This window comes from Centruroides vittatus, unplaced genomic scaffold (assembly GCF_030686945.1).
Source record: "Centruroides vittatus isolate TY-2023 unplaced genomic scaffold, ASM3068694v2 scaffold_2707, whole genome shotgun sequence".
NCBI classification, from domain to species: domain Eukaryota; kingdom Metazoa; phylum Arthropoda; class Arachnida; order Scorpiones; family Buthidae; genus Centruroides; species Centruroides vittatus.
In genome coordinates, this window is record NW_027122692.1 from 98893 (window position 1) to 124737 (window position 25845).

At 32.6% G+C, this 25845-nt stretch overlaps 1 protein-coding gene across 2 annotated transcripts in view; it reads left to right on the plus strand.

The window, feature by feature from the left end:
- The window catches only part of LOC136987762 (SAP domain-containing ribonucleoprotein), a 32798-nt gene that overhangs the window by 942 nt on the left and 6011 nt on the right, over positions 1-25845 (plus strand). For both annotated transcript variants that reach the window (XM_067285523.1, XM_067285524.1), the window contains exons 2-7: positions 16750-16852; positions 19786-19830; positions 19942-20357; positions 23205-23269; positions 25149-25212; positions 25717-25788. In XM_067285523.1, coding sequence (XP_067141624.1) covers positions 16750-16852; positions 19786-19830; positions 19942-20357; positions 23205-23269; positions 25149-25212; positions 25717-25788 — 765 coding nt within the window. The remainder of the gene's footprint in view (positions 1-16749; positions 16853-19785; positions 19831-19941; positions 20358-23204; positions 23270-25148; positions 25213-25716; positions 25789-25845) is intronic.

Sequence of the window (25845 nt, forward strand, 5' to 3'; positions counted from 1 at the left end):
ACAGTGTCATTCACATCTGTAATTGTGCCATTAAATAGACTATATGTCAATCTACTTCAATAAAGATACAAGTTTGAATCTGATCCAAGATGAGTAACTCCTGGTCACACAGTCTTTCCATTGTTGATTCTACTACATATCCTTTTGTACTGTTATAAGTGAAATTCTGATCTTTTAAGTAGTTTTTAACTCAGTGGAACTTTGATTATCTGAATTGATTTGGATAAGTGGGTTAGCATGTAAAGAATAGAATTACGAGGTAGCATGGTGTTGTACACACTGTAGTTATTCACCAATGTGTGAGTAGCATTCTACTGATCATTGGAAATGTCACAGCAAATAGCTGATCATGCAGTAGTATGATGTAAGAGAATTGCAATTTGATGATGATGGGAGAGAGAAGGGCAAGTAATGGTTTGAATAAATAGTTCTACTGTATTCAGATGCTTTGCATTCATAAATAAATCCATCAGTTTTCTAGCTGCAACATCTCTAGGAAGGATCTCTAAGCTTACTCAGTTTTACTTGCATTATATAGATCAAAGCATTGTTTGCATTCTCACCTACACTGCTGACCCCCATGTAAGACAACCTTACTTGTAATAGATGAAATTGCTAGTCATACATCCTTTAATATTGAATATGTTGACTTTTATTGGCAAACTGATCACTCTTCAGCTGCACTAATAGAAATCTGGTTATTCATTATTGTTATCTGGTAAAATTCATGGGATGATTAAAGTAGAATTAATAAAGCTTGTTATAAAACAAATTGTATTAATTCAACAAAAATGTCAAGTTATCATTGGAAAGATTGTAATTATTGCCAAGGATATGGAGTCTATACAAAAAAAAAACTACTACTACTAATCCCTGGTTTCTGAATTTTAAATTTTCAACGTCATAAAAGCTCAATATATATTAATAATGGTAATGCTACTTAAATTGTAAATAGCACTTAAAAATGTTTCATCACCGCTTCATGAATCATTCAACTATTTTCTGGATTTATAATTTGGTTAATGTTACCTATAGTAGTAAACATGGCGGCTCATCTCTGAAACAGTGGGGACGCACGTTCTAACCTAACCTAACCTAACCTATTCTAATAATTTGGTTGGCAATAATTATGGTAATTTATTAGAATAAGTTAGGTTAGGTTAGAACGTGTGTCCCCACTGTTTCAGAGACGAGCCGCCATGTTCGCTACCGTAGGTAACATTAACCTATAATTTATATCAAAGTTGCATTGGAATCTGTACATTTTCACTGACTCTATCTTCAAAATGTTTTTGATCGTTTAATGTGAGATTTAGTGTATACCCATATTAATTAAGCAGTTAACAATACTTAAAGGAGGAATTGGGAATCATTGCCTGAAGGATCCTTCCAATGCTTGACTATGTTACATGGGAATACTTTATCAGTTAGTAAATGTAGATAAGAAATAATTAATCCTATTTGACTCCTCTCTTTTTCTTTTTCTTTCTTTGTTTGGAGTTCTTTTTTTCTGTATGACATTGCTTCATTTTCAGTACATTTATAATCCTTTTTATAAATTGTATAAATTTTTTAATGCTAATGAATTGCAGACTCAATATAGATTTTAAATTATTCACTTTTAAAATAATTTAGTGAAAATTAAATAGTTTTCTTCAATTAATATATTTTGGAATTTCAGTAAATTAATTTTATCAACCTATGATGATTAATGACAGATTGTCTATGTTTCTTAATTTATTATTCCACTGTTAAAGCATATTTATTAGAAACAAAATGGACTATTAAGATTTGTGGAGATCATTGATAGATGATGATTGAATGAATGAAATTTCATTTACTCTCAGATTAAATTTACATATATTGTTTAATAAGCAAAACAATTTATATAGTTATACAATGATTTTACTCACAAAATATTTACTTTGTTGATATTCTATGCATTAAAATCATGAATAATCAGTCTGTCATCAATCAATGAATCTGACATGAAAATTGATTTAAAGAGTTTCATTGACAGGAACATGGAAGCATTCAGTTTACATTTTAAAAGTTTGTTTAGAAAGATATCCATGTTAAATTTTACACAGCAATTTGCTTGGAACTGAATACTTACTTTGTTAAATATCTTTTGATTGCATGCAGTTGCATTTGAATAACATGTAAAATATACCTTGGTTGATTGCTTTGTCATGAAATAAAGAATTGTTCTGTTGATGTTCCATGCTTATCTTTACATTATTTTTATGAACATATTCTACATAATAAGTGTTCAGTCGCAAATGAATCAACCTGTTCATATAAAACAATTTTAACTTACATACAAATGAACTTCAAGCTATAATGATGAGCTTGATGAGCAACATGGCTTTGTTCTTTTAGTCAATGATGTGTGGGTACGTATTGTATAGAACAGATTTCAGGTGATTCCAGAGAGAAACATTTATGACAGGGGTTGCAAACTGGCAGCACACAATCCAGATATGGCCATTAAGGCTTCATATCTGGCCTGTAGCCTTGATGATTTTGTGAACGGAGGGTTGGCATCTTTTCAATGCGTTGTCAGGATAGACACCACTGTGTCGAGATTAACACGGGAGCTGAGACGGTGGTTAATTCGATCACACGAGCAGCCATGTGCGCGGGCAATTGGATTCGGTCTGGGGTGAGAGACAGTGCACTGGAAGTGATTCATGCAGAGATTAGGGTAACGAAACAATGCTTATTGGACACACAACGTTAGAATACAGGCGGTCCTCGAAAGAGATGGAAATATCTAAGATACTTTTGCGGTCAGAGAGAGAGAGAGAGTTTGTCAATTTTGCAAGGTGATAAATACCTGGCAAAGTTGGGACTGATAGAGATGATGGTAGTGGCCGTTGGGCATTTGGAAAGTTCTGGATTGGAATCCGGATGACTGTTCTCAGGGAGGTTCGTCCTCACCAGCGATATTGGTTGAAGGTAATATCCGAAAATAATCCGAGGCACAGCACGGCGATGAATTTGGCACAACACTCCCTTAATCCAAGGTGATTGGGTGACGACTTTCTGGTAGGAAGAATGAGTGGCGACTCTCTTGGTGTTCGGTCTCTATCTCTATCTCTAATCAATTCACAATCTTGTGACAATAGGTCGGGAGGTTATGAGAAAGTGTCATTTAGTTGTGGAGAACTGTCAGAAGAATTAACTCCCAGGTGTGAAAGTTGACAGTTATTTGACAAAATGGTATTGTTAGAAAATTAGGTCAGGATGCAGTTAAGTAAATAAGGCCGAGTCTCACAATTTTTCTAAAAATCAAAATTTCTAACATCTTGTGGGGATTAAAACAGAAAACATTCAAATGTCTAACTATTTACATAAGTGATAAAGGCCTGGCAACAAAAGGGCCTTTGTTAGATTTTTTGGGCCTGTAATTTCAAAATTGCAAACCTGTAGATTCTCACTGTTGCCTGTCTGACCGTCCTTCTTTAATCTTTAGAACGGTGTTAGATAGCTGAAAGCAGAGACCAGATATGGAAAGATTAGGGGCAGGAGGCCCTGATTAACTATATATGAACTTCTGGTGCAAACTGGATGTCACCTCATTTCAATTCAAAATATTCCCCTGAAAGGAGTTATATGACCGGCACAACTCGATTGATAACAGAAAAGTATGATGTACAGGGACAAGCCGCTACTAATTTGAGATGAAGAGCATATATTTTAAATTAAATAAATTTAGAAAATATGATTAAAAATTGCAGCCCAGCATTGTGTTCAATTGTGTTATATGGAAACTCTTGTAAAGATTGTGAAGTTCTCTATTCTGCTTAATTAATAGTGAAAATTAGATTGTATCTATATATATAAAAACGAATGTATGTCTGTCTGTCTGTTTGTCCTTCATGCATTACTATACCATTTATCCGATTGCCATGAAACTTTGGGAAGTCGTTTAATACATTCCCGCGAAGGTTTCTGGCATATGTGAAGACCACCATTTCCCCCCTTTCAAAAATATATTTATATATGGATTAAGGCTTTTATGTCCAACAGATGGCGCTAACTTCCGACGACCTAAGTTTGCTTTTCTGTGAGAATGGACTAAAGCAGATCATTTTCTATTTATCTATATAAATAAAATATAACGTTCGTTTGTTCCTACAGATTCCTTTGAAATTTTGACACCACATTGCATTCGAATACGCACGTGTTTTTATATAATATACATGTCGAAATTCCCCCCACTGGGGACGGGGAGATAAACAGGATTATGGATTACTGTGAAGAACTTGGCTTCTATTATACTATTTTAGATGCGGTTTTTTGCGTTTTTAATTGCGTTTTAATAAACTATGTCAACAGAATATACACTAAAAAGGGATTTTTCGATATTCCCCAGCGGGGAGAGGGACAGGATTAAGGCTTACTGTGAAGAACTCGGCTTCTATTTATACTATCTTGCATGCGGTTTTTGCGTTTTTAATTGCGTTTTAATAGGCTATGTCAACAGAATATACACTAAAAAGGGATTTTTCGATATTCCCCCCACGGAGGAAGTGTTATAACATTTATAATAGATACATTTTGAGCCACAACAACGCGTTGCCGGGTCAGCTAGTTAATGTATAAAAATTATTCTCTGCCAGAGTACAAGCAGTTATTTATATATTCTATGTATTATACAATTAAGATTAATCATTTCACCATTATCAAGAACAAATTTTGCTTGACTCTAATTTGTTCTTAACTGCAAGATATTCTTGATCCTGCCACTTACTTTCGAGATCTCATTTTCCTCTTTGATGATGATTTTAAGTAAAATTTTAAAGTTTATCTCACTATCTGCAATAATTTATCATCATTTTATACATCTTACATTATTACTTTTGTTCTTAATGCAATTTGGGCTTATTAAATTACTGTTTCGAAATTAGTTAAATGGCACTGGATGATGTCTTTCTCAGTATGCTGAGGACTAGTAGTTTATTAGTTTATTCATTGTTGATGCAGCTGATGACAAAGATGATATGACACTAAGTAAAAGCTTTTAAATAGATAAAAGTAACAGGAAGATAGTAATATCAGTAATAAAATAAAATATGACTGTTCATAATTTCATATATAATATTTGCTTGATTCTTACAAAACGTGTACAGTAAGTTCTCCTTTAATATTGTTTAGGTATATAGAGGTTTTATGTTGACATCACAAGTGACGTCACGAGCGTGCGCAATTGTCCAGCGCCCTCTTTGTGACTTGCTTACGTTTTGCGTGTGTTCACGTGCGCTTTAACTGGAGTTTTTGTGTTGTTTTTTTCGTCGCGAATATCACTATGGTGATTTGTTGTGTAATTGGGTGTAATGCTAGTTCACTCAAGAACAAAGGAACATCATTTTTTAAAATTTCCGGCATTATTTGTCATCAAGGATCCCAAACTGAGGAGCTTTCACGACGAAGGCAAACTGCATGGCTCTCGAGAATTAACCGGAAAAATTTCGATACAGAATAAAGTGAATATCAATACAAGAGTTTGTCAGAAACATTTCATTTCAATATTTACATTAATAAATACTAAGTTATATTTTAAAACCTAAAAGAGTTTACTGATTTGCTTATATTAATTTAGTTAGGTATAGTGCATTTATAAATGAATAACTAATGTAATTTCAGGCTTTAGCTAGTGCAAACTTATAAACATTACACGTTAAAACTAAAAGCAAGTAGGCTTATTATATGCTATTTTCAACTAAAAAGTAAAGGTACTGAACAATTTGAATTAAAAAAATTGCTACAGCTGTTTATAATTAGACTTTTTTACTTTCAGACAAAAATTCTTAGTTAAGAAATACATAAAGACACGAGTTTAAACAAAAGAAAACATATCTTTTCAAGCAATATTACTTCGCTGTTATTCATTACTTTTACTTTTATATCAGGAGAAACCCGGCCACTTGTTAAATAGTTATGAGCCTCTAAAGATTTATAAGCTTTCATTTGTGACAGGGTGTAGAAATTTGTTGTCAAAACCAAATAGTTTATAATGTCACCAAATTCTACTTTCGGTCACAACTCTTGATCTACGACAAAGTCTGATAAACTGGCTTCATATAAATCGCCTTGACATAATGAAATTTTCTCGTCGTATAGAGCTGCATCTCGTTCTGTTAGACTGCTAGAATAGTCCGCAAGAAAAGAATCTCTTTTAACTTAATCTGTGATAATAGAACTGCAGTATTTTTGTATGTTTAAACTAAAAAAAAGATGTCGAACAACAGACCACGTTCAAGCTAAGTGAGCGAAAACTACCACAAAAGTGGCGAATGGGCGGAGCAAACGTGTGTTTTATCACGTGACATGCGACCTTGAAACCTCTCTATTTGTTAAATGGAGGAGGATATCATTTTCTGTCTAGTAATTCCTAATTATGTATGAAATAAAATAAATAAATTGTTGAGAAAAAATACATTTGTAGTTATTCTGACAATGTTACAGTGCCAAGCTACAATTCTTAATCATATTTTAATTTAAAAATCACATGACTTCCAGTCCAGATTAGAAATTTGTATAAAGTTAATTGGGGTTCCTGGCCTTTAAGCTTTCCATATCTGGTCTCGATTTTCATCTAACTCCATTCTCGATGTTAGGGAAGAACGGACAAATAAACGACAGTGGGAATTTACGGTATGCAATTTTCAAATTGCAGCTCACTCATTTACAATTATTATATATAAATTTACTTTATGAACAGTAAAATTGATTTTACAAAGTGGGAATTAAATCCCAGAGATTGTAAACATGATCCAATAAGAACAAATGAAATTCTTTTGTCTAAATCTGATTAATATAATTTGCATTCATTATACTTTCACTTTTTTCATACATCTACATTAACAACACATAAGACATTGTTTAATGTCAATGTAAATTCTAAACAAACTTGTCCTGTTTGCATTTGTCATTCTAAAATTATGAGAGTTTCAGATGAGGTTGAACCCCTCACTAATTTTTATTTAGAAGCTTTCCACTTCAGAAAGGAATTTTGTTAGACACGATGTGAAGAAAAAAATAGATGTCAAACAACCCGAGTTCACATATTGAACTGGGAAGACGAACTATGGCTTGCGTGCTCATAAACAGGACAAAATTATGGCAAACTTAGAGTCCGTGACTAAAATTTATATAAACTTGCAGCTGAAGATCATAGCACACTTCTTCAACTATTCTCCCAAAGTATTAAAAAAATCCATTATGTCAGCTATGTGTCCTGAGAAAATAGGTATCATTCCCATTCTGGCTGAGGCCATTTCTCAGATCATGAGGATGTGACAGAGTGCCTGACTCTGCATTCATCTGTAGTTTGTACCCACAATTTCACAACATAATCGATAGGGTAAAATATTCTTATCAGTATCCTCACTGTTTGAATGAGTTGTAAGAATTATACACCTCTTACATAATTTGGCCCAACTTCTGAGGACGTACAGTATTGCCACTGCTGCCACCCGATACCTAATCTGTCAGGTAACCAAACCCAGCAAGAGTTTGAGGATATGAACCGTGTTTGTGGATTCCAATGAATTTAGACTCAAAACTCCTTTACAAATTTTCCTGTTTATTGTTACAAAAGAATTGTTGCTTACATTGTTAAGTTAATTCTTTAGTGTTCATCTCACAAAGATGTTCTTTGTGAACTGGAGCAATAGTTCATAACTTCTTTGAGTTTGTATAGTGCTGGACCCAGGAAGGAGTCATTGATGAGGTAGATGAAAGGGGTCATGTACTTCTTGAAGTCTTCACGATACATGGTTCAGGAAGAAGAAAGGTTTTTGAGATGAAAGGTTGGAGAAGCATGCTATGACTTTGAGATGAAGGTTTATATAAATTTCACTTGTGTTTCCCTTCTCTGTCTCCAGGTAGAACGAGACCTGATTGGGGCGAGAGAGAAGTTTAATCTCGATGTTAACCGACGCCGCATCTTGATCTCTGACGACAGGATGTTTAAACAAACTTTGGAACTTTTGCTTGTGTTTCTAAAACTTTTATTTTCTCTCTTCTATCAAAAATTTCTATAAGACATCTCTCAATAATTATTTATTGATTGTAATATTTTATAGCACTCTAAGTTTGCTGTAATTTTGTCCTGTTTGAGCACCCAAGCCAAAGTTTGTCTTCCCAGTTCAAAACGTGAACTCGGAACTTGTTCAACACTTACATCTATTTGTTAGATAGACACAATGCAGAAAAAGAAAGTTCCTTTCCGAAGGGGAAAGCTTCTAAATAAAAATTACCGAGGGGTTCGAACCGCATCTGAACCTCACATTTATAGATCATCTTCTGTAGTTTGTTGGAATTGCCAATTGTTTGTTTTGAACTGCATAGTGGTAGGAAGTGCTTACACAGTTTCTGCTTTCCAATTATTCTTTATCAACCTTTAACCATTATCAGTGATGAAAATTAATTAAATTAAGGCTCTCTCTCCGTAAAATCTATTATCACTACCACTACAATCAAATACTGATTCATCAAAACTTGAATAAATAATTATCAGAAATATGCCATAGGAACTTAAATTTTGTTTATATCGTCTATCCTATGGTAAAATTGGTTTTGTTATGCATTATTTCGCTTAAAGTCGGTTTTCGAGAACCTGTCAACAACATTGAGTGAGTGCCTACTGTACGGTACATATAAACAGAAGACAATCAGAAAAATTATTTTCAGCTATTGTTTCAATATAGTTTAGTTTTTTTTAAATTATAGTTTATGTAGAAATTGTTATAATAAATGAATAGTGAAACAAAACCTACTCCAGTTCCAGAATAGGTTTTGTTTGTTATAAATCGTAATATTCAATGTTTCCTGAGGAAGGTCAATAAAGTAGACCGAAAACATTAAAAGTTTAAATAAAAAGACTGCATCTTAAAAGGGTTTGATGGAGAGAGAGAATTGAACAGAGTAATTAATTATGCTGAAATTTTTTTCTCCGTGACTTCCTCATCTAGATTATTGTTCTCGAAACTGAACAATGCATTGCTCACATTTTTAACATGGTTTTCAAACGGAAGTGTTTTTGACACCCTGCCACAATTTTCTTGCCAAATGATTTAGTAGTTTCGTAGCCAAATATCAAATGACACATTTAAAAATATATTTCAAACTTTGAATTTATGCCAAGTAAATGAAATGGTTCTTAAATTAATTGATTCTTAAAGCGCAGCGATTCTCGACCTTCTTAGCTCTGCAACCCTCCAAATAGTAAATATAAATAAAATTAATGTTTTGCGACCCTCCACCCAAAGGAATAATAACAGTAAGCCTTACTATTACTAATTGAATTTTGGCTGTAATCATAAATGTAAATTTTTTAAAATATTATTTAATCACATTACACTAATTTTATACATTAAGGAAACACCAACAGTATAAAAAATATAATACAACTATTCCTATTATTTTATGTTGCTGCGTTTATAGCGACGGGTATGAACGTGCATGTATGAGGTGTACATACATGAGCAATTTACAAGTTCCAACTTGATGTGTATGTGCTCTTTGTAATTTGATCTCCTTCTATAATACTCACTGTGAGAGCACGTTTGAACAAGTCATGCTGTCACTAGTATAAAAGAGGTGCTGGCGATTGCACCACTTCATTAAGTTTCAAATGCGAAGCGTGCGTCTGGTGCTTTTATTTTAGTGTGCAGTCAACCATGAAACTGGATTGTTTTTTTAAAATTTCTAATGCGAAATGGATAAATTTGTGAAAAAACGAAGTGAGCCATCTACATCCGGTGAATCGGTTGGTAAAAGGACAAGGTTGTACAATGACAGTTATTTAAATTATGGTTTCACCTCATTGGATGGAAAGCCACAGTGAGTTGTTTGCTCTCAAGTTCTCTCCGATGAAAGCACGAAGCCATCAAAATTAGTTCAGCACTTGGAAACTAAACATCTGGCTCATAAAAACAAACCCTCAAAATTTTTCAAAAGAAATTAAACAAACTTCTATTTGTAAGTTAAGCCATACTGATAAAAGTGTACTCGAAGCATCTTATCTCATAGCATTAAGAGTAGCTAAGATGTCCAAACCCCATACAATCGCCGAAAACCTCATATTGCCTGCTGCAATTGATACGGTCAGGGTTTTAATAGGTGTAGAAGAAGCAAAAAAAAAAATGAAAAACATTCCACTTTCTAACGACACAATATCGAGGCGAATCGACGACATGGCTGCCGATGTTTGCGATCAGATAATTCGGCAAGTGTGAGTTCAAGTGAATTTTTAGTATTGAATTTGATGAATCAACAGATGTAGCAAACATGTCTCAGTTCTTATGTTTTGTGAGGTATGAATGCGATAGGGACACATCAATCAAAGAAAATATGTTGTTTTGCAAAACAGTACCGGGTCATGCAACAGGACAATGTCTTTTTGATGTTTTTTATGAAGCTATGAGAAACTATACTAACATAGATTGGACAAAATGTATTGCAGTATGTAGTGATGGTGCAAAGGCGACAACAGGAAAGAACAGCAGATTAATGAAAATATTAAGAGATCGTCTTATACCAAGGGTAGAATGGATGTACTGCTTCCTTCACAGACGTGCTCTTGTCACAAAAAATATGCCGGAAAATCACAATCAAATTCTTTATTAAAAGCCGACCGTTACAGAACAGGCTGTTTGCTAAACTATGCGATGAAATGAGTGAAAATAAAAATCTCTTCTTTTCCATACAGAAGTTAGATGGTTATCGTGAGGGAAAGTGTTAACCCGGGTATTGGAATTGCGAGATGAATTAATATATATTTTTCCAGGATAAACAAACACCATTCTCATTGTTTTTACAGAATAATGAATGTATGTTGTTGGCTTATTTAGCTGATGTATTTTGCATTTAAACAACTCTAATGTGAGTTTACAAGGACACGATTAAAACATTTTATTAATGACAGACAAAGTTTGTGCGTTCATTAAAAAGCTTGATATCTGGATTATTCTCCTTCAAAGCAAAAATTTGGATATGTTCCCACTCACTTTGGATTATATTGAGAAAAATTTGAATGAACAAGACACTATTCTACCACAGTTTTGGATTGCATGAGCTAAAAACTCAGTTGATGGAGTATTTCCCGGAAGATAAAAATGATTTCTCGAAGAGATGGGTACTGAATCCGTTTAGTGAAAATGTTGTTGCCGCTGCTAAGTTACCAGTTGAGATTCACGACCAGCTCGTCGAAATGTCTGCCGACAAAACACTACAACTGCAATTTACATCTGAAGATTTAAATACGTTTTGGCTTGCTCGTCGACATGAATATGGAAATTTAGTCACAGAAGCATTGAAAATATTAATCCCTTTCGCCACGTCCTATCTCTGTGAAAAGGGTTTTTTGTCTATGGTTGCGCTAAAAACTAAATACAGGAATTGTCCTTTATCACTCGAAAACAGTTTGCTTTTGTGTGTTTCTAACATAGATCCACGTTTGGAGAAAATTTTAAATGAAAAACAAATGCAACCATCACATTAATTTTTTTTCTTTACGTGTTTACTTATTGTAAGTAAAATGTTTATAATAAATGATTCAATTATTGTTTCGTAACCCCCCTTTAATATCACTGCAACTTCCAGGTTGAGAAACGTTAAAAACATATATTTCAATAAGTTAATGCATGCAGTTTAAAAAATAAACTTATTTAGATAAATTCTGTTTTGTTTCTTTGTGTGTATTAAAATATTGTCAACTTTTACTGATTTGACTAGAAATGTCTTAAACTCTACAAAGTAAAATATCACCTGAAAGAAAATGGACATTTAATATTCCTAATTAAAGATGGAAGTCAGATTTGTCAATTATTGTAATTTTAAGTATTTCATGGAAGCATCTTTGGTTCTTTATCACATCTTTTCCAGTATTTAAGCTGTAAAAACTAAAATTTTAATTAAATTTTACAGGGTTTGACAGATCTGGCTACTGTCTTTAATTACGAATATTAAACAGCCATTCTCTTTTAAGCGATATTTTACTTTGTAGAGATTAACCGGTTGCTAGTCAAATTGCCAAAAGTCGTTTTACCAAAAGATAATTATCTTTCTCAAGAACTATGCATTCCAGTATTCTAACTTTCCGATGATCATTTTACTACAGACAAGTTTGGCAACAGAATAGTATCTCGTGCACAGTACTCAACATTTGACATCGATTGACCGGTTGGCAGCTGCATCGTAATTATCGGATTATAACAGCCGATAGAAAAATTGATTCGCCGTAATTCATAATTTAGTATTTAAAACACATTTTACTTGTAAAAGTAAGCATTTCCACTAAAAATTGATATTTTCGGCAGCAACGATAATCCGACAATAAAATTTTTTAGTACTCGTTAATTCTATTTTAAGCCGTGAAGTCACGTCACAGGAGTTCCCTAACGTTTGTTTCTCCTGACAGATGTTATTTTTAAATCAGATCAATTTATGACTTAAGGAAATTCTACTAGAATTTTGTGACCCAAATTAACCAAAAGGCTAAAAATCTTATGCTTCCAGGTTATACCATTACTTTGAGAATGTTAACTTTCTTGAAAAATGCATTACAGGTTTCAGTTCTTCGCTACATTTGATGGAGATCTAAAAATTCATTCCTGTTTATGTTAGAGTCGAGAGCATTTCACTTTGTGAACACTGCTCGTCTTGGATTTGTCTATGCTCGTACGGACCTATGTTACAGACCAATAACCAATATCAGCTTAGTTTGCCTACGAAAATATCTGAGTCTTAGGATGATAGTTTCATACATTTCTCCACTTAGATAACATTACCATGAGATTTTAATAAGGACAAACTTTACTGTAGTTACTCAACTGAATTAAACGATGTACCTGTAACAGTGAATAAAGTTTTAAAAATGGTAATGTTTTGATTTGGTTTATGGACAATTGAAAGTGTTGGTAAGTGGTGAACAAGCGGCAGGAAATAGACTACAATGATGATGGTTGATGCAAAGACTAATGGGACACAAAAAGTGAAATATACATTCGTGTGTACATTCTCAAACAAAATAATAAAGCACAAGTGTTTAAGTGAAACTTCTCTGTTTTTCTTACTATACGTAGACTTCGGATGCATTCTTGGCTAACTTACTTAAATTTGATACTCTCAGGCTCCCTCTGCATTTGTCTCAGTCATAATTAATGCTATAAAAGTATTCAACATTTACATTAATGTGTTTCTATTTTTAATATTTCAATGCATTGGGAAAACAGAGCAATCTTCTCACCATTTTAAAATTGAAGAGGACTGTTGTAGAGAATAGCAACAAATATGTAAAATACAGCATAAATTGGGATGGAAACAGAAAACAACACTAAAACAATTTCTATATTTTAAAATTTACATTATTTATGTGTGGCAGTGACAGAACATTTTGCTTTTAATATTTATATAGATATACATAATACAGATTGCTGGTAAAGTCAGTTCAATGCCAGCCGAATGACAACTCTAAATTCACCCTATCGTCCATAAAATGGGGATAGTTAGAACCGACTGAGTACTCTCTTGTTGCTCTGACTACATGAAAAAGTCTACTGTGATGGTCGTCACCTCACGTACGAGCCATTGCATACTTTCTTCTCTATCGACGTGAAAGTTTTCAATAAACTAGTATTTAATTTATTGTTACAATGTATATTTTCTTCATTGTCTTAACTTCGAAATAGTATTTAATTGTTAATATTGTAATTTTGAAAACTTTTAACCTTCAACCAAAACAAAAATTAATTTTTTTATAAAATGTGGAAAAATCAGAAATCGCAACGAGGTTTTCTCGATTCCGATACTCGGAAGATGTCCGATTTTTTCGATCGCAATTAATTGTCCCGTCGCTAATATTAATCATCATTGAGGAAATGTAGGTGTCTGAAAAACTTTTTGACATGATGATGCTTTCTATTTCAATCGATGAAATATCTGTTCCATTTTAAAATTCATACCTCCATCTGTCGATTGGTTCCACCTCTTTTACTAGTGTAAGGTTGCTATCCCTTCACCAGTTAACTCAATCTTGTTAACTCAGTTAACTCAGTCAAAACAAAATAATTCCAAGGTGGCCATGTAAATGAGGTCTTACTGTTCATTGAGGTCTTACATGCCCTACTCCTGTTCATTTTGTGTTTTTGATATATTGAGTAAGGTCTTTTATATTAGTTAGAGATTTTGTATAATGATTAGTTTTCCTGCCTCTAAACATTGACCCGAGTATATTCTTCTCCGTCTTTCTCTGGATAACACTTGGATTTCAACAAATGATATGAACCATAAGCTGTGTTCCATTATATAAAACAGGAACCAGTGGTGAGCGGGCTCAGTGGGAAATTCCTGATTTCTCAGTAGGCCATTCTTTAATTTGACATATTTTGTCTATTAAAAACATTTATATAATTCTGTGCATAGTAAGCTAAAACTTCTGTATATTAAGTTTTAAAACACTTTTTTTTCTAGCAAATTTTTTAAATTATTTATTTAATGTGCTGTAAATTTAGGAAATGGCAGAGGTCAATGAGATGAGTATTTCTTATCTAGGCTCCGAAACAAAAATTGGCAGCACTACGGCCTAGTGAAAATTTGGATGTGCCTGTGTGGTAGATAACCATCAATATGTCTTACATTTACCTTCTCTGTGTTATTGTGTATATCTTTTAGAATAATGAGCACTAGATACATATAGTATAGTAAATGAAATTTTATTTGATATTTTTCTGTATATTTACAATAAATGTTTGAAGAGGCAACTGCCAACAGAACGTTATTTGTCGTCGTCACACAAACGACATTCTGTTGTACTCTCTTGAAGTGCACTTAATTTCATCTGATATCAAAAGCTGAAATTATGTGTATGGACAGTTCTTTGTTTCCACTGTTATTTTATACATTATACTCTACATATTTTTAGAGGAAGTAAGGAGAGCATGTCCAAATTTTCTGCAGGCCGTAACTCCGCCAAATTTATTTTCTGATCCTAGATTGCTTCATAAAAATGCTTGTCCCATCAACCTCTACCACCCTTTAAATTTACAATATGTTGAACATTAACGCCTTGTATATACAGCAAAACATATAAATCACAAAATACAGTGAAACATCATTTATGTTGTCACTCCTCGAAATTCCTATATAAATCAAACTTGATATCGGTCACCTCGACCTCACTTAAGTTACCAACAGAAGCATCCTATAGTGATACTTCTCCCTATTTACATGACCAACAGAACAGGAAAGCCCGCATTCCCAAACTTATTATACTGTTTAAAGTTCTTTAAACAGTATAATCAGTATGGTTTTCGAATAGTTTGCCAAGATCCCTCTGATAGATGGCGATAAAATAAAGTAAATTTTCATTTACGCTCGAATTTATCTCCATAATTTAGTAAGAAGGAAGACAGTTTTATACAAAATCTGGTTGTATTTGCAAAAATATAACTATAATTCAGTAAGGATTGGTCTATATTATTCGCAACACTCAATGAAAAATACAGGTATACTTCATCTTACGTCGGTAATTGGTTCCAGGAGAGGCGATGTAAGTCGAATTTACTTGTGTAGTTACGACGTAAGTCGTAGTTTCGACTTACGTCGTAACTAAACGCCAATAATGAGCACTTAAAGACCGCTGAATAAGACGACAACACAGAAACACAGATGTTTTCATGGTTCGTTCCCTAGGATTTATGATGATTATATTAACATTTACTGTAAATGTACATATTTTAAAAGAAACCCTTCTAACCTTTTTTACCCGGTGTGGTTCTATTTTTAGAATCGCTTCGTTCTATTTACAGATTAGCAAACGTTTTCACAGCCCCTCCTGGGCTCTTCTTCAGGGTACATATTTTAATATGATTTTGTGCACTTTCAATGCTTTTCTAGTGATATTACGACTTCAATGTTTATGGTGGACAGATTTAAAGTCGAATAAACTGACTTAAACTTGATTTTTATTTTTCCATATACTTTTTTTGACAAACGATGTATAATCGGGAATGACATAACTCGAGGTATACCTATATATCAGTGACCCTGACAAAAGCCTATTTAATTCTTAAACACTTACTTTGATACTTGGACACTTGTGCATAATTAGTGACATCTATTTAATAAATTTATTTTGCAAATTCTCTCCTTAAACTGTGCTATTTAAACAAACCTTTATTGCCATTTCATAAACATACTGGTTTCATCTATGGGTATTAAACAATTCTGTTTAGTTCTATACCGTACAGTACACTATTTGAATGAAGCCTTATTGCAAACAACTTGCATTCACTGTATCATTCAGAGTTAATACATTACTTTGTATAAGTTTGAATTACTGTACATTGCAAAATATATTATGTAAATTTAATATTATTATTTGTATACTTTTATATTCTACATTATTAACTCTAATCTAATTAGTTTTGTATGTCAATTTTGTCACCCTACATTTAGGTGACCATAAGTTCTATACTTCAAAGGTGGCCACGTAAATGAGGTCTTACTGTATACTCTGCGCACACACCATTTAAATATGCATTCCTTCCATCATACCATTGATTCATTTTGTCTCTTAATATCACGAACAGAACGAAATTAGATTTTTTTAATTGCTAAAAGTAACGTAATTTCCCAAATTTTAATATATTCAGTTGGTCTATAAGTATAAATATCATGATTATTGCATTTTACTGTCACGATGATTAATTATAATTTTGAAAAATTCATTTGCAGGTAGCGGAGTTAAAAAAAGAATTGAAGTTACGTGGTCTCACTGTGACTGGAAATAAAAATGATCTAGTAGAAAGATTACAGACGGCAATTGGTCTAACAAAAGGTATTTAAAAAATTTTATTTTTGATCCAAAAGTCTAAAATTCGGTTAATTTTTACAAATTTGAATGTCAACGTTTTGAAGTTTGTATAACGTGCAATTTGATTATGCTAAATATAAATGTAGGATGTTAATTACCGAGTCAGAATTGATATTCACATGAAGTAGGAATCATTTCTTGGATGATTACTATAAAACTTCTGCATTGTATTATTAAGTACAGGTAACCCCCGTATAACACGGCACTTCTATAGCACAGATTCACTCTAACATGGTTCGAGAATTGGGAACATCCCCCGTATAACACGGGTTCACTCTAACACGGTTCGGGAATTAGGTAAAACACTCGTACAGTACAACATGAAATGTAATAAAAACTGTTACCAGTTGATGATGCTCATGCTGAGATCATCATATAAGATGAATAATCCTCTGGTAAAATATTTATTTAAATAATAAATAAGTGTTTTACCCATGAAAAAAATCTACTATATAAAGCTCAAAAATCGGATTCTATCAATGTATGCCAAAAATGGTCGCTAGGGGCGCCCCTGGCTACTAGTTAAATTAGTTTAAAATAACAATATAAATTATTTTATATTTTTATAGTATAATATTCAGTACGTTGTTATTTTTATTTGTAATTTTGTATGCCCCGACTCCTGCCTGCATCCGGCCTTTCGACTTGTGAATAATAAATCCAATTTAAAGAAGGATTTAACAGCATGTTTTTTAATTTTTGGAACCTAACCCCACTTTTTGCACTATTTCTTTGTTTCGTATAACACGGCAATTTTTTGGAACGTAACTCCCGTGACATACGGGGGTTACCTGTACTGTATATTCATTTACCTTAAAAAATTCTTCCTCTTCCTCTATGTTATTTTGCTCTATTTCCTTTTTATTTCTTTTCTTTTTCATTGAGCTGCAATTTGAAAAAATTGTAGGCTTATAAATTTCCACTATCTGTCCGTCCTTAACCTTGGGAATGGAGTTAGATAGATGGAAGCCGAGATCAGATATGGAAAGATTAGTGGTACGAGGCCCCAATTAACTATACACAAACTTCCAGTGCACACTGTAAGTCACATTATTCCAATTCAAAAATTTCCCCCGAAAGGAGTTTGATAGATCAGTGATCTCCAAACTTTTGATTGCATACCCTAAGATGAAAATAATCTAAGTTGTACCCTCTATAATATAATATAATATATAATTCCTGCTAAATTTCCCACTATCTGCAATTTGAATTTTTTCTGTGTATGATTGCAAGTGATCGTGAGCCTACTTCTTTGGGAGGATGACTGTAAGGCCGCGACTCCACTAGCCGTAAAACAGCCGTAAAACCCCTCGCCGTAAAAGCTTTTAACCACGTGACCTATTTGCGTTTGCGCTCGGATTGCGGTGGAGGTCCGGCTAGCGAAGCTTTTTACGGCGACAGTACTATTACGGTGTATACGTGATATATTAATATAAAGACAATAATTATATTCTACGAGTTTTCTCTATACTATAATTACAAATATAGTAAAAGTAATATCTTTACTTTCATATATTGACTTTTATTATTATATTATTAAGATAATATACAGCATTTATAAGCTTAGCTTTTGTATTATATACTCCTCTAAATTGAAGGATTTTCCTTTGGCCGTTCATATCGCGTGTTTTAGGCATCCATTATTATAATCGGGATACCTCTTGTCGTAGATACAAGAATACTTTCGGATGTTTTCGATAAATCTTTCCAGATCTTCTAGAGTAGCCACGAGAGAATGTAACAAAAGCTCGTTTTTCGCCATTTTCGCACCGTGTCACGATGACCTAGATTTAACTGACTTCTGATTGGTGGATGGTACCGGTTTACAGTCGTATTCACTTCGAAAGTTGAACACTGCTCAACTCGCTTTTACGTTGGTTTTACGACCTGCTCAGGCGTAAAATATCATGGTCACGTGATTAAAAGCTTTTACGGCCCTTTTACGGCTAGTGGAGTCGCGGCCTAAGATTAGACGGACTACAGACAGGACATACATACAGTATTTCGAAGGGAAACATGGCATACCCCAAGTATCACTTTGCGTATCCCACTTTTTAGACCATAGAAATAGATGACCAGCACAAGTCTATTGCTAACAGGAAAAGTATGATGTACAGGGGCAAGACACATATTTTAAATGAAATAAATTTAAAAAATATGATTAAAAATTGCCCGGTATTGAGATGATGTCACTATAGATATAGATAATTGCTCATTCTAATCTGTTTCCTATCCTCTACCTTTATCTTTCTTTCTCCTTTTCTTCTTCTACTGTCCTGTTGCTCTTGTATTTTTTTTTCTTTTCCTACTCATTTTTCTCCTCTTCTTCCACTGATTTCTTTTTACCTCCCAGATATATTCTAGAGATAAATTTTTACAACCTACATGCACAAGTAGGAAGAGGAAATGGAACTAATTTGATTGCTGCTCCCTTCTTGTGAGTATTTTAGAAGTGCAGTAGCAGAAAATGACTGATAATTTTTATGAAATTCATTAAATTGATGGCCCTTTTTATAAATATTACCAGTATATATCGGACATTATTGCACAGATCTATACCAGACTTCTAATTATTTACTATGCTATTGCTGAATGGATTTTTAAGTCATTTGTTTGACTCCAGCTTGCTACTGATTACATTCTACATTCTATGATCTCCTGAACAGCAATTTAGTTTTTCTTTTCCTGTTCAGAAAATTGATTTATAGTTCTTCCTCTCCATCTTCTAACAATTCCAAAAATAGAACAGTAGAGAAAAGAGTTATAAGATATGCTTAAGCATGAAAATGTTATCTTTTATATTATAGTTTTAATATTCAATAGATATTAAATTTGTTTTGCATATATTTTCCTGTTTTAAAGATTATTAAATATTTACATTCAATACTCTGTTTTAGATCAGTCAACTGTTGAAGATCGAATTAATTCAGACTGTTTAGAAGGTAATTTTTTATGTTAATGACTTAAAATAAATTTTTTAAATTTGCACATTTTAAAATTGTTTTGCATTTGATTACTTCTTGTTAATTTGTAAAATATCTTGATTTCGTTAGCATTGGAAAACCTAGAAGGTGGCGACGATGTTAATGAAGACGAAGTTCTTAGTGATGATGTTCTTTACGGCGAAGAACAGAAAGGTTCAGAACCTCCAGAAATTAACGAAGAAGAGATCTTATCTCCCATTACCACAACCGATAACATAATACCCGTAAAAAATACAGTAAAACTTCAACGGAAGCCATTACCAATTGTACAAGACACACTTCAGAATTCGAATGCCGCAAAATTACAGAGGAAATTGCTACCGATATCGCAAGATTCCATTCAGAATTCTAGCGTGACGGTCGACAATTCTTCTAATCAATCAGACAAAGCCAAAGAAGAAGCAGAAAATGAAAATCAAAATGGAGATTCTGTAGCTATCAAGAAAGTCATAGCAACATCAACAAAAAATCTGACACAAGAACAGGTAACATAAGTATATCTATAATTACAATTCTAAAAACATAAGAGCAAATCTGTAAATTAATTTGGTACATGTATCCTGGATCATTATCAACTTCAATATGATAGCCCAGGATAAAGAGCATGAGAAAAGTAGCCCTAAACAACACTTTCCATCTTAAATCGACTGTATTTTATCCATAATGTTATTCTCATTATCACAGGCCACTGAATGACACATCCATGTGGTACATTGGAAAGTTCGGATGACTCGACGGAAACCGATACAATGAATTTGATATTGAATGACGTCAATGTAAACGATGATTTTACAATGCTTAAAACTTAATTATTTATTGCTGTCGCAGTTAAAGTTGAGTTTTTAATTCAAGTTGTGAACACATCGTTTCTATACCAGCCTGATGTCATTCTGGCTACCTTATCTTGACTTCGCTGTGTACAGTTATAGTGAAAACCAGCCTTAAAAGTTATTTATTAATGAAATTATAATTGTTGCACAATGTTTAGAAATGATTGTCCTTGTTCTTCTATATACTTTTTGGCATGTGCACGAACTGCATGCATTTATAACAGAGGTAAGCAGTTCCTCATGTTTGCACTTTCACCATGTAAGCAAGGTTTTTCATCCATTTCCAAATAATAAAAATCTACGGCAAGGGTGGGAAACCTTTTTGAGTCCACGTGCCATATAGTAAGCATACTTAGCTTTAAAAATGTTTATGCATGCCAAAGTTTTATACTTCAAAGAATGATATTTAAATAAATTAAACAAATATGCTGTAATTAGAATAAATGCAAAAAAGCTGATTGAAAAAGGATGATTGGGTGATAAACAGAAAGGACGATTGAAAAAGACAGGTGATAAATCAAAATTTTATATGTTGTGTGTGACAGTTTGCCACATTTGATCTAAGGGATTAGATGAGATCTAAGCCAAGTTTACAATGATATAAAGTTTCTCATAATACATTACGACAGGCACAGTTGACCCTGACAAACCTCAACCTAAAAATTTGGTTAATGTTACCTATGGTTCCAAGATGGTGGCTCATTTGATTCCAGCAAGGAAACAGTGGGGACACACGTTCTAACCTAACTTAACCTATTCTAATAATTTTGTTGGTAATAATTACGGTAATTTATTATAATAGGTTAGGTTAGAACATGCGTCCCCACTGTTTCCTTGCTGGAATCGGACGAGCCGCCATCTTGGAACCGTAGGTAACATTAACCAAAAATTTTATTGACACTGTTTTATGAAAGAAAAGTGCACAGAAGGGTACATGATAGAGTGACACATCTCATTTGCAATTGACAGATTATTTATTAATTTATTCAAATAAGGTGGAACATTTACAAAACACATTTTACAGAAATTTTGTGAAGGGGGAGAGGGAAAATCACCCTGATTTTACGAGAAGGGTTAAATGAGGTCTTGATCTTAGTCACTTGATAGAATGACCTTGACCTTATTGTGATGTCCATTGACCTGCTACAACTTCCACACATTGGAAAGGAGTCAAACAGTTCTCGCAATTTGGGGACTTATTTGAAGGTTTTTTTACTTCATTTTTAAAATGAAAACAGATGGCTATCACCTAGGACTATTGTTTTAACAAGCAGAAAGGCTTCTGCACAGGATATTAAGCCTGATTCAACTTGATTCTTGATTAAAATTAAATTTTGTTAATGGTTTTCTTTAATGAATTCGGAGCCTCACAATGTACAACTGATCTTTAAAATAATCTGAAAATCACTATTAAGAATCATGTTCATATGGCATTTTTTGATCAAAATTTCTCAGAAATTTGTTCTTTAACTGTGGAGGCACTTCAGAAATTTCCCTCTATGACTGTTTGAGCTTGTATCAGAAGAGTTCCATACAAATAATTATGTATACTACTTGAATAAACATTTAAGATTTAATGGACAGTTTATCAAAATCTTATACATTTAAACCAGTTTATACTCAGTAAACTCTGGTGTAATGAACAATTTAATTAACAAAATTCATTCAGTTTACTTTATAAAATCAAAATGCTGCAATTAAGCAAAAATTCTATTAAAGACAGCCTTAGATGTATTGAATTTGACATTAATTAAAAACAGTGGTTTAAGGTCAGTCAGTTCGAACAATGATCTGTGCTGTTTATATTGACATTCATTTTAGCGTGTGTTGTTTTATTTTATGATGATTTTGGCTTATCATTTAAGTTTCCTCTAATGTGAGTAAGATCAGTAATCAGTTCTCAGTTTATTTGTATTTCCAGTAGAGAATGTTATGTTTTGTACACTTTCGTGTTAAAATTAGCGGTGATTTAATTAGTTTAAATAAATAAAGTTTGAAATTAGGTAGAGAAACATGGAAATTTTTTGTTTAGAGGGTTCACTTTTACTTAAATGATTACCCAATATTCTATTGAATTAATAGATTCGTTTAACAAGTGATTTTCTTCATGTTAACTGAGGGACCACTATATTTTTTGTTTACTTGTTTGCCTGATTACTATGGCAATAAAGATACTGGCTGCTGCTCTGGGACTAGGATTGAATCTGGACAAAGTATTCCAAGAATTTTTCATAGGACTGGCTGGCTGTGAAAAATATTTGGGATGCAACCAGCCCAAGACCTAATGTCGGGCCTGTGGCTTTCGTCATTCGGCTGCTCCATTACAGATCTTAACAATAGCCCTCGTAGTGGGTAGACAAATCTTAAAAATTTAATTTTTATTTAATTAAAAGCAAAATTTTAAAATTAAAAATTGAAATGTTTTTTTTTTTTTGTTTATAAATAATATAATGATTCTGTTTATAACTAAGTTTTTTAATATTACTTTGTTTTTTATTACAGAGATTAGCTTTAAGAGCTAAAAAGTTTTCTAATAGTTCAGAAAAATTAAAGCTAAGAGCCGAAAGGTAAGTAAATGAAATTTATTTTGGTATTTGTTTACAATACACGGAACAATTTAGAATCGGAAAGTAGTCAATGCAAAATTTGATTTCTCTGGCAATGAATAAAGTCTTGTCCCATTATGCAGACAATTTCTGACAGAAAACAATAAGAAAGCAGATATTTTCAATAACCAACACCTTAGTATTTCCAGCAACAATGTATTTAATAAAATAAAATAAAATCTGTTCATTACTTGTAAATATGGTGAAATTTGGACAGATATATAAAATTTAATTTATTACATAGAAATCTTCTACTTAGCATTCAACAAGTGAATTGTCATTGTTTAGTAGTCAGATGTCTAATCTCTATGTATGCTGTTTGAGTTTGTTGTATTTTATTCTTATGTAACAGTAAGGTTTAAACATAAACTCGTCATCATCATCATCATGCCATACATGATCACTGATTGAATTTTAAGCGTCGGAAAGTTGCATGCAAAGAGAGAAGTAATTAGTTTGGCGAAGTATCGAGAAACCGTAAGAAGTTCTTGAGACATATTTGCAGAATGAGACCAGAAAGAATCTTCTTTTTTGAACTGTGATAATGCAAGAAACTAGATACTTAAGAATATAAATCGTACTGCACTCTCCTTACGGTCCAAATATGGGTCCATCTGACTTACGTCGTCACAAAATTAAAGGTGGTATTATAAACAGAGTTCCTAACCTGGAAAGTCAGGAAATTTGCCACCTTGGCTGTCTTGTTGATTTTTTTGCTGGCAATATGCTTGACTAATTGCCAGCAAGTCAGCAAGAAGGAATGTGGTGCAATACAACTTTATGAAAAAGGGTACAGAATATTTTCAGGACCCAAAATTTCCCCAAAAATTTACAAAGTACAAAAAATAATAAATGATTTTAGTTTTTATTTTAATAACTTTGATTGCGTAATAAAATAATTTCTGAGTTTTTACCAGTTTATTAATTTTTTATAAAGTTTAGCAAATTTATTAAGAGATAAATTTAATAAATATATACTTTTGTACATGGATTATATGGAACAATGTAATGAATAATAAATAAATAATTGCTTTTTTTCAAAGCCATATAGATTTATGGTTGCGGATCAATAACAGAATAAACTACTTTAATTTAATAAAACATTTTATTTTTAGTTTTAATCATTTGGCAATTGTAAAAAATATATCTGTAATTCAAAAAAATAACTATTAAAAAGTTGGAGAAGCAATAGCATATGTGCATAGTAAGTCAAATGCTGTTTTATTTTATCAATGTGCCATGCTGTGAGGGATGTGCACATCCCTCACAGGGAATTTAAAACAAAAATTTCAGTAGGAACCCTGTATAAAAAGTCGATGTTTTTTGATGGATACTGAAATTCAAGCTGCTGTACATGAATAAATTAAGGAAAACTTCACTCTAAGTGAAGATTATATTAAAAAATTAATATGTATGAAGAAAATTAAAAAATTTTTACTGCGTAAACCTGGTCCCATTATCCTACCTCTAACCAAACTCATTAGTGAGGTTGAGGCCGAAGTTTTAAACGCGAAAACGTGTACGTCGGATGTTCAGCATTGCTTTCCTGTAAGCCTAGAAGTTTGACAATGGTGTTTGGAATGTCAGTGGAATCATGCTCGACATTCCGCACGTCATTCTCAAACTCCTAGGCTTACAGGAAAGCGACGCCGAATATCCGATGTACATGTTTTCACATTTAAAACTTTGGCCTCAACCTGACTATTTTTAAAAAATGGAGACTTTGAACATGAATGTTTGCAGTTAAAGAAGAAATTATATATATATAAGTGTTTTTATTCATTTAAAATAAAAATTCTCTAGTATTTAAGTTCATTAACTGAAAAAAGAATTGTTTCAGGTTTGGATCGGATGCCAAAAGTGATAAAACAGTCAAATCCTTGTCAGGAAATATTGGTGCAGCTGTAAGTAACGCAAATAAATTTTAAAATCTTAAGTAATTTTTAATTAAATATAAGTGTCGTAAATTTGTCAACAAATTTAAAAAGAATAATAATAACCACCTATTTTTGGAGGGTTTTTTTTTTTTAAGTTATACATTTTATCAGTGTTTTTCAACTGTCAGTTCATGAACCTGTGCTGGTATGTGAAAAAATTTCACCAGTTCACAGAAAAATATTAGATCTTACTGACACTAGTGTAGTTGATTATGGGTGATATTTAAATAGTAATTTAGAGTTACTGTGTGTAATTTGTTGCATACAGTAACTCTAGATAAGCTTACAGTAAGTAAAGTTATAAAATAAGTAGTAAAATTATAAAATTATCCCTAATTTTACAAGTCTATGATGAGAAAAAGGTTGAGAAACACTGCATTATATTACAGTTTATTTAAAATATATAGAATTACTGTTTTTAATTTACGATTGATTGTAATGTCGTTTCAATGAAGCTACGTTTATTTGTAGCCCATCGATTTAGATTGTTTAAAGAAGAGAGCCGAGAGGTTTGGACAAAATGTCTCTACTATCATGAAAGAGGTATTTTTTTTTTTCTAAGATAAAAACTGATGTTAAACTAACATAATAATCTTTTTA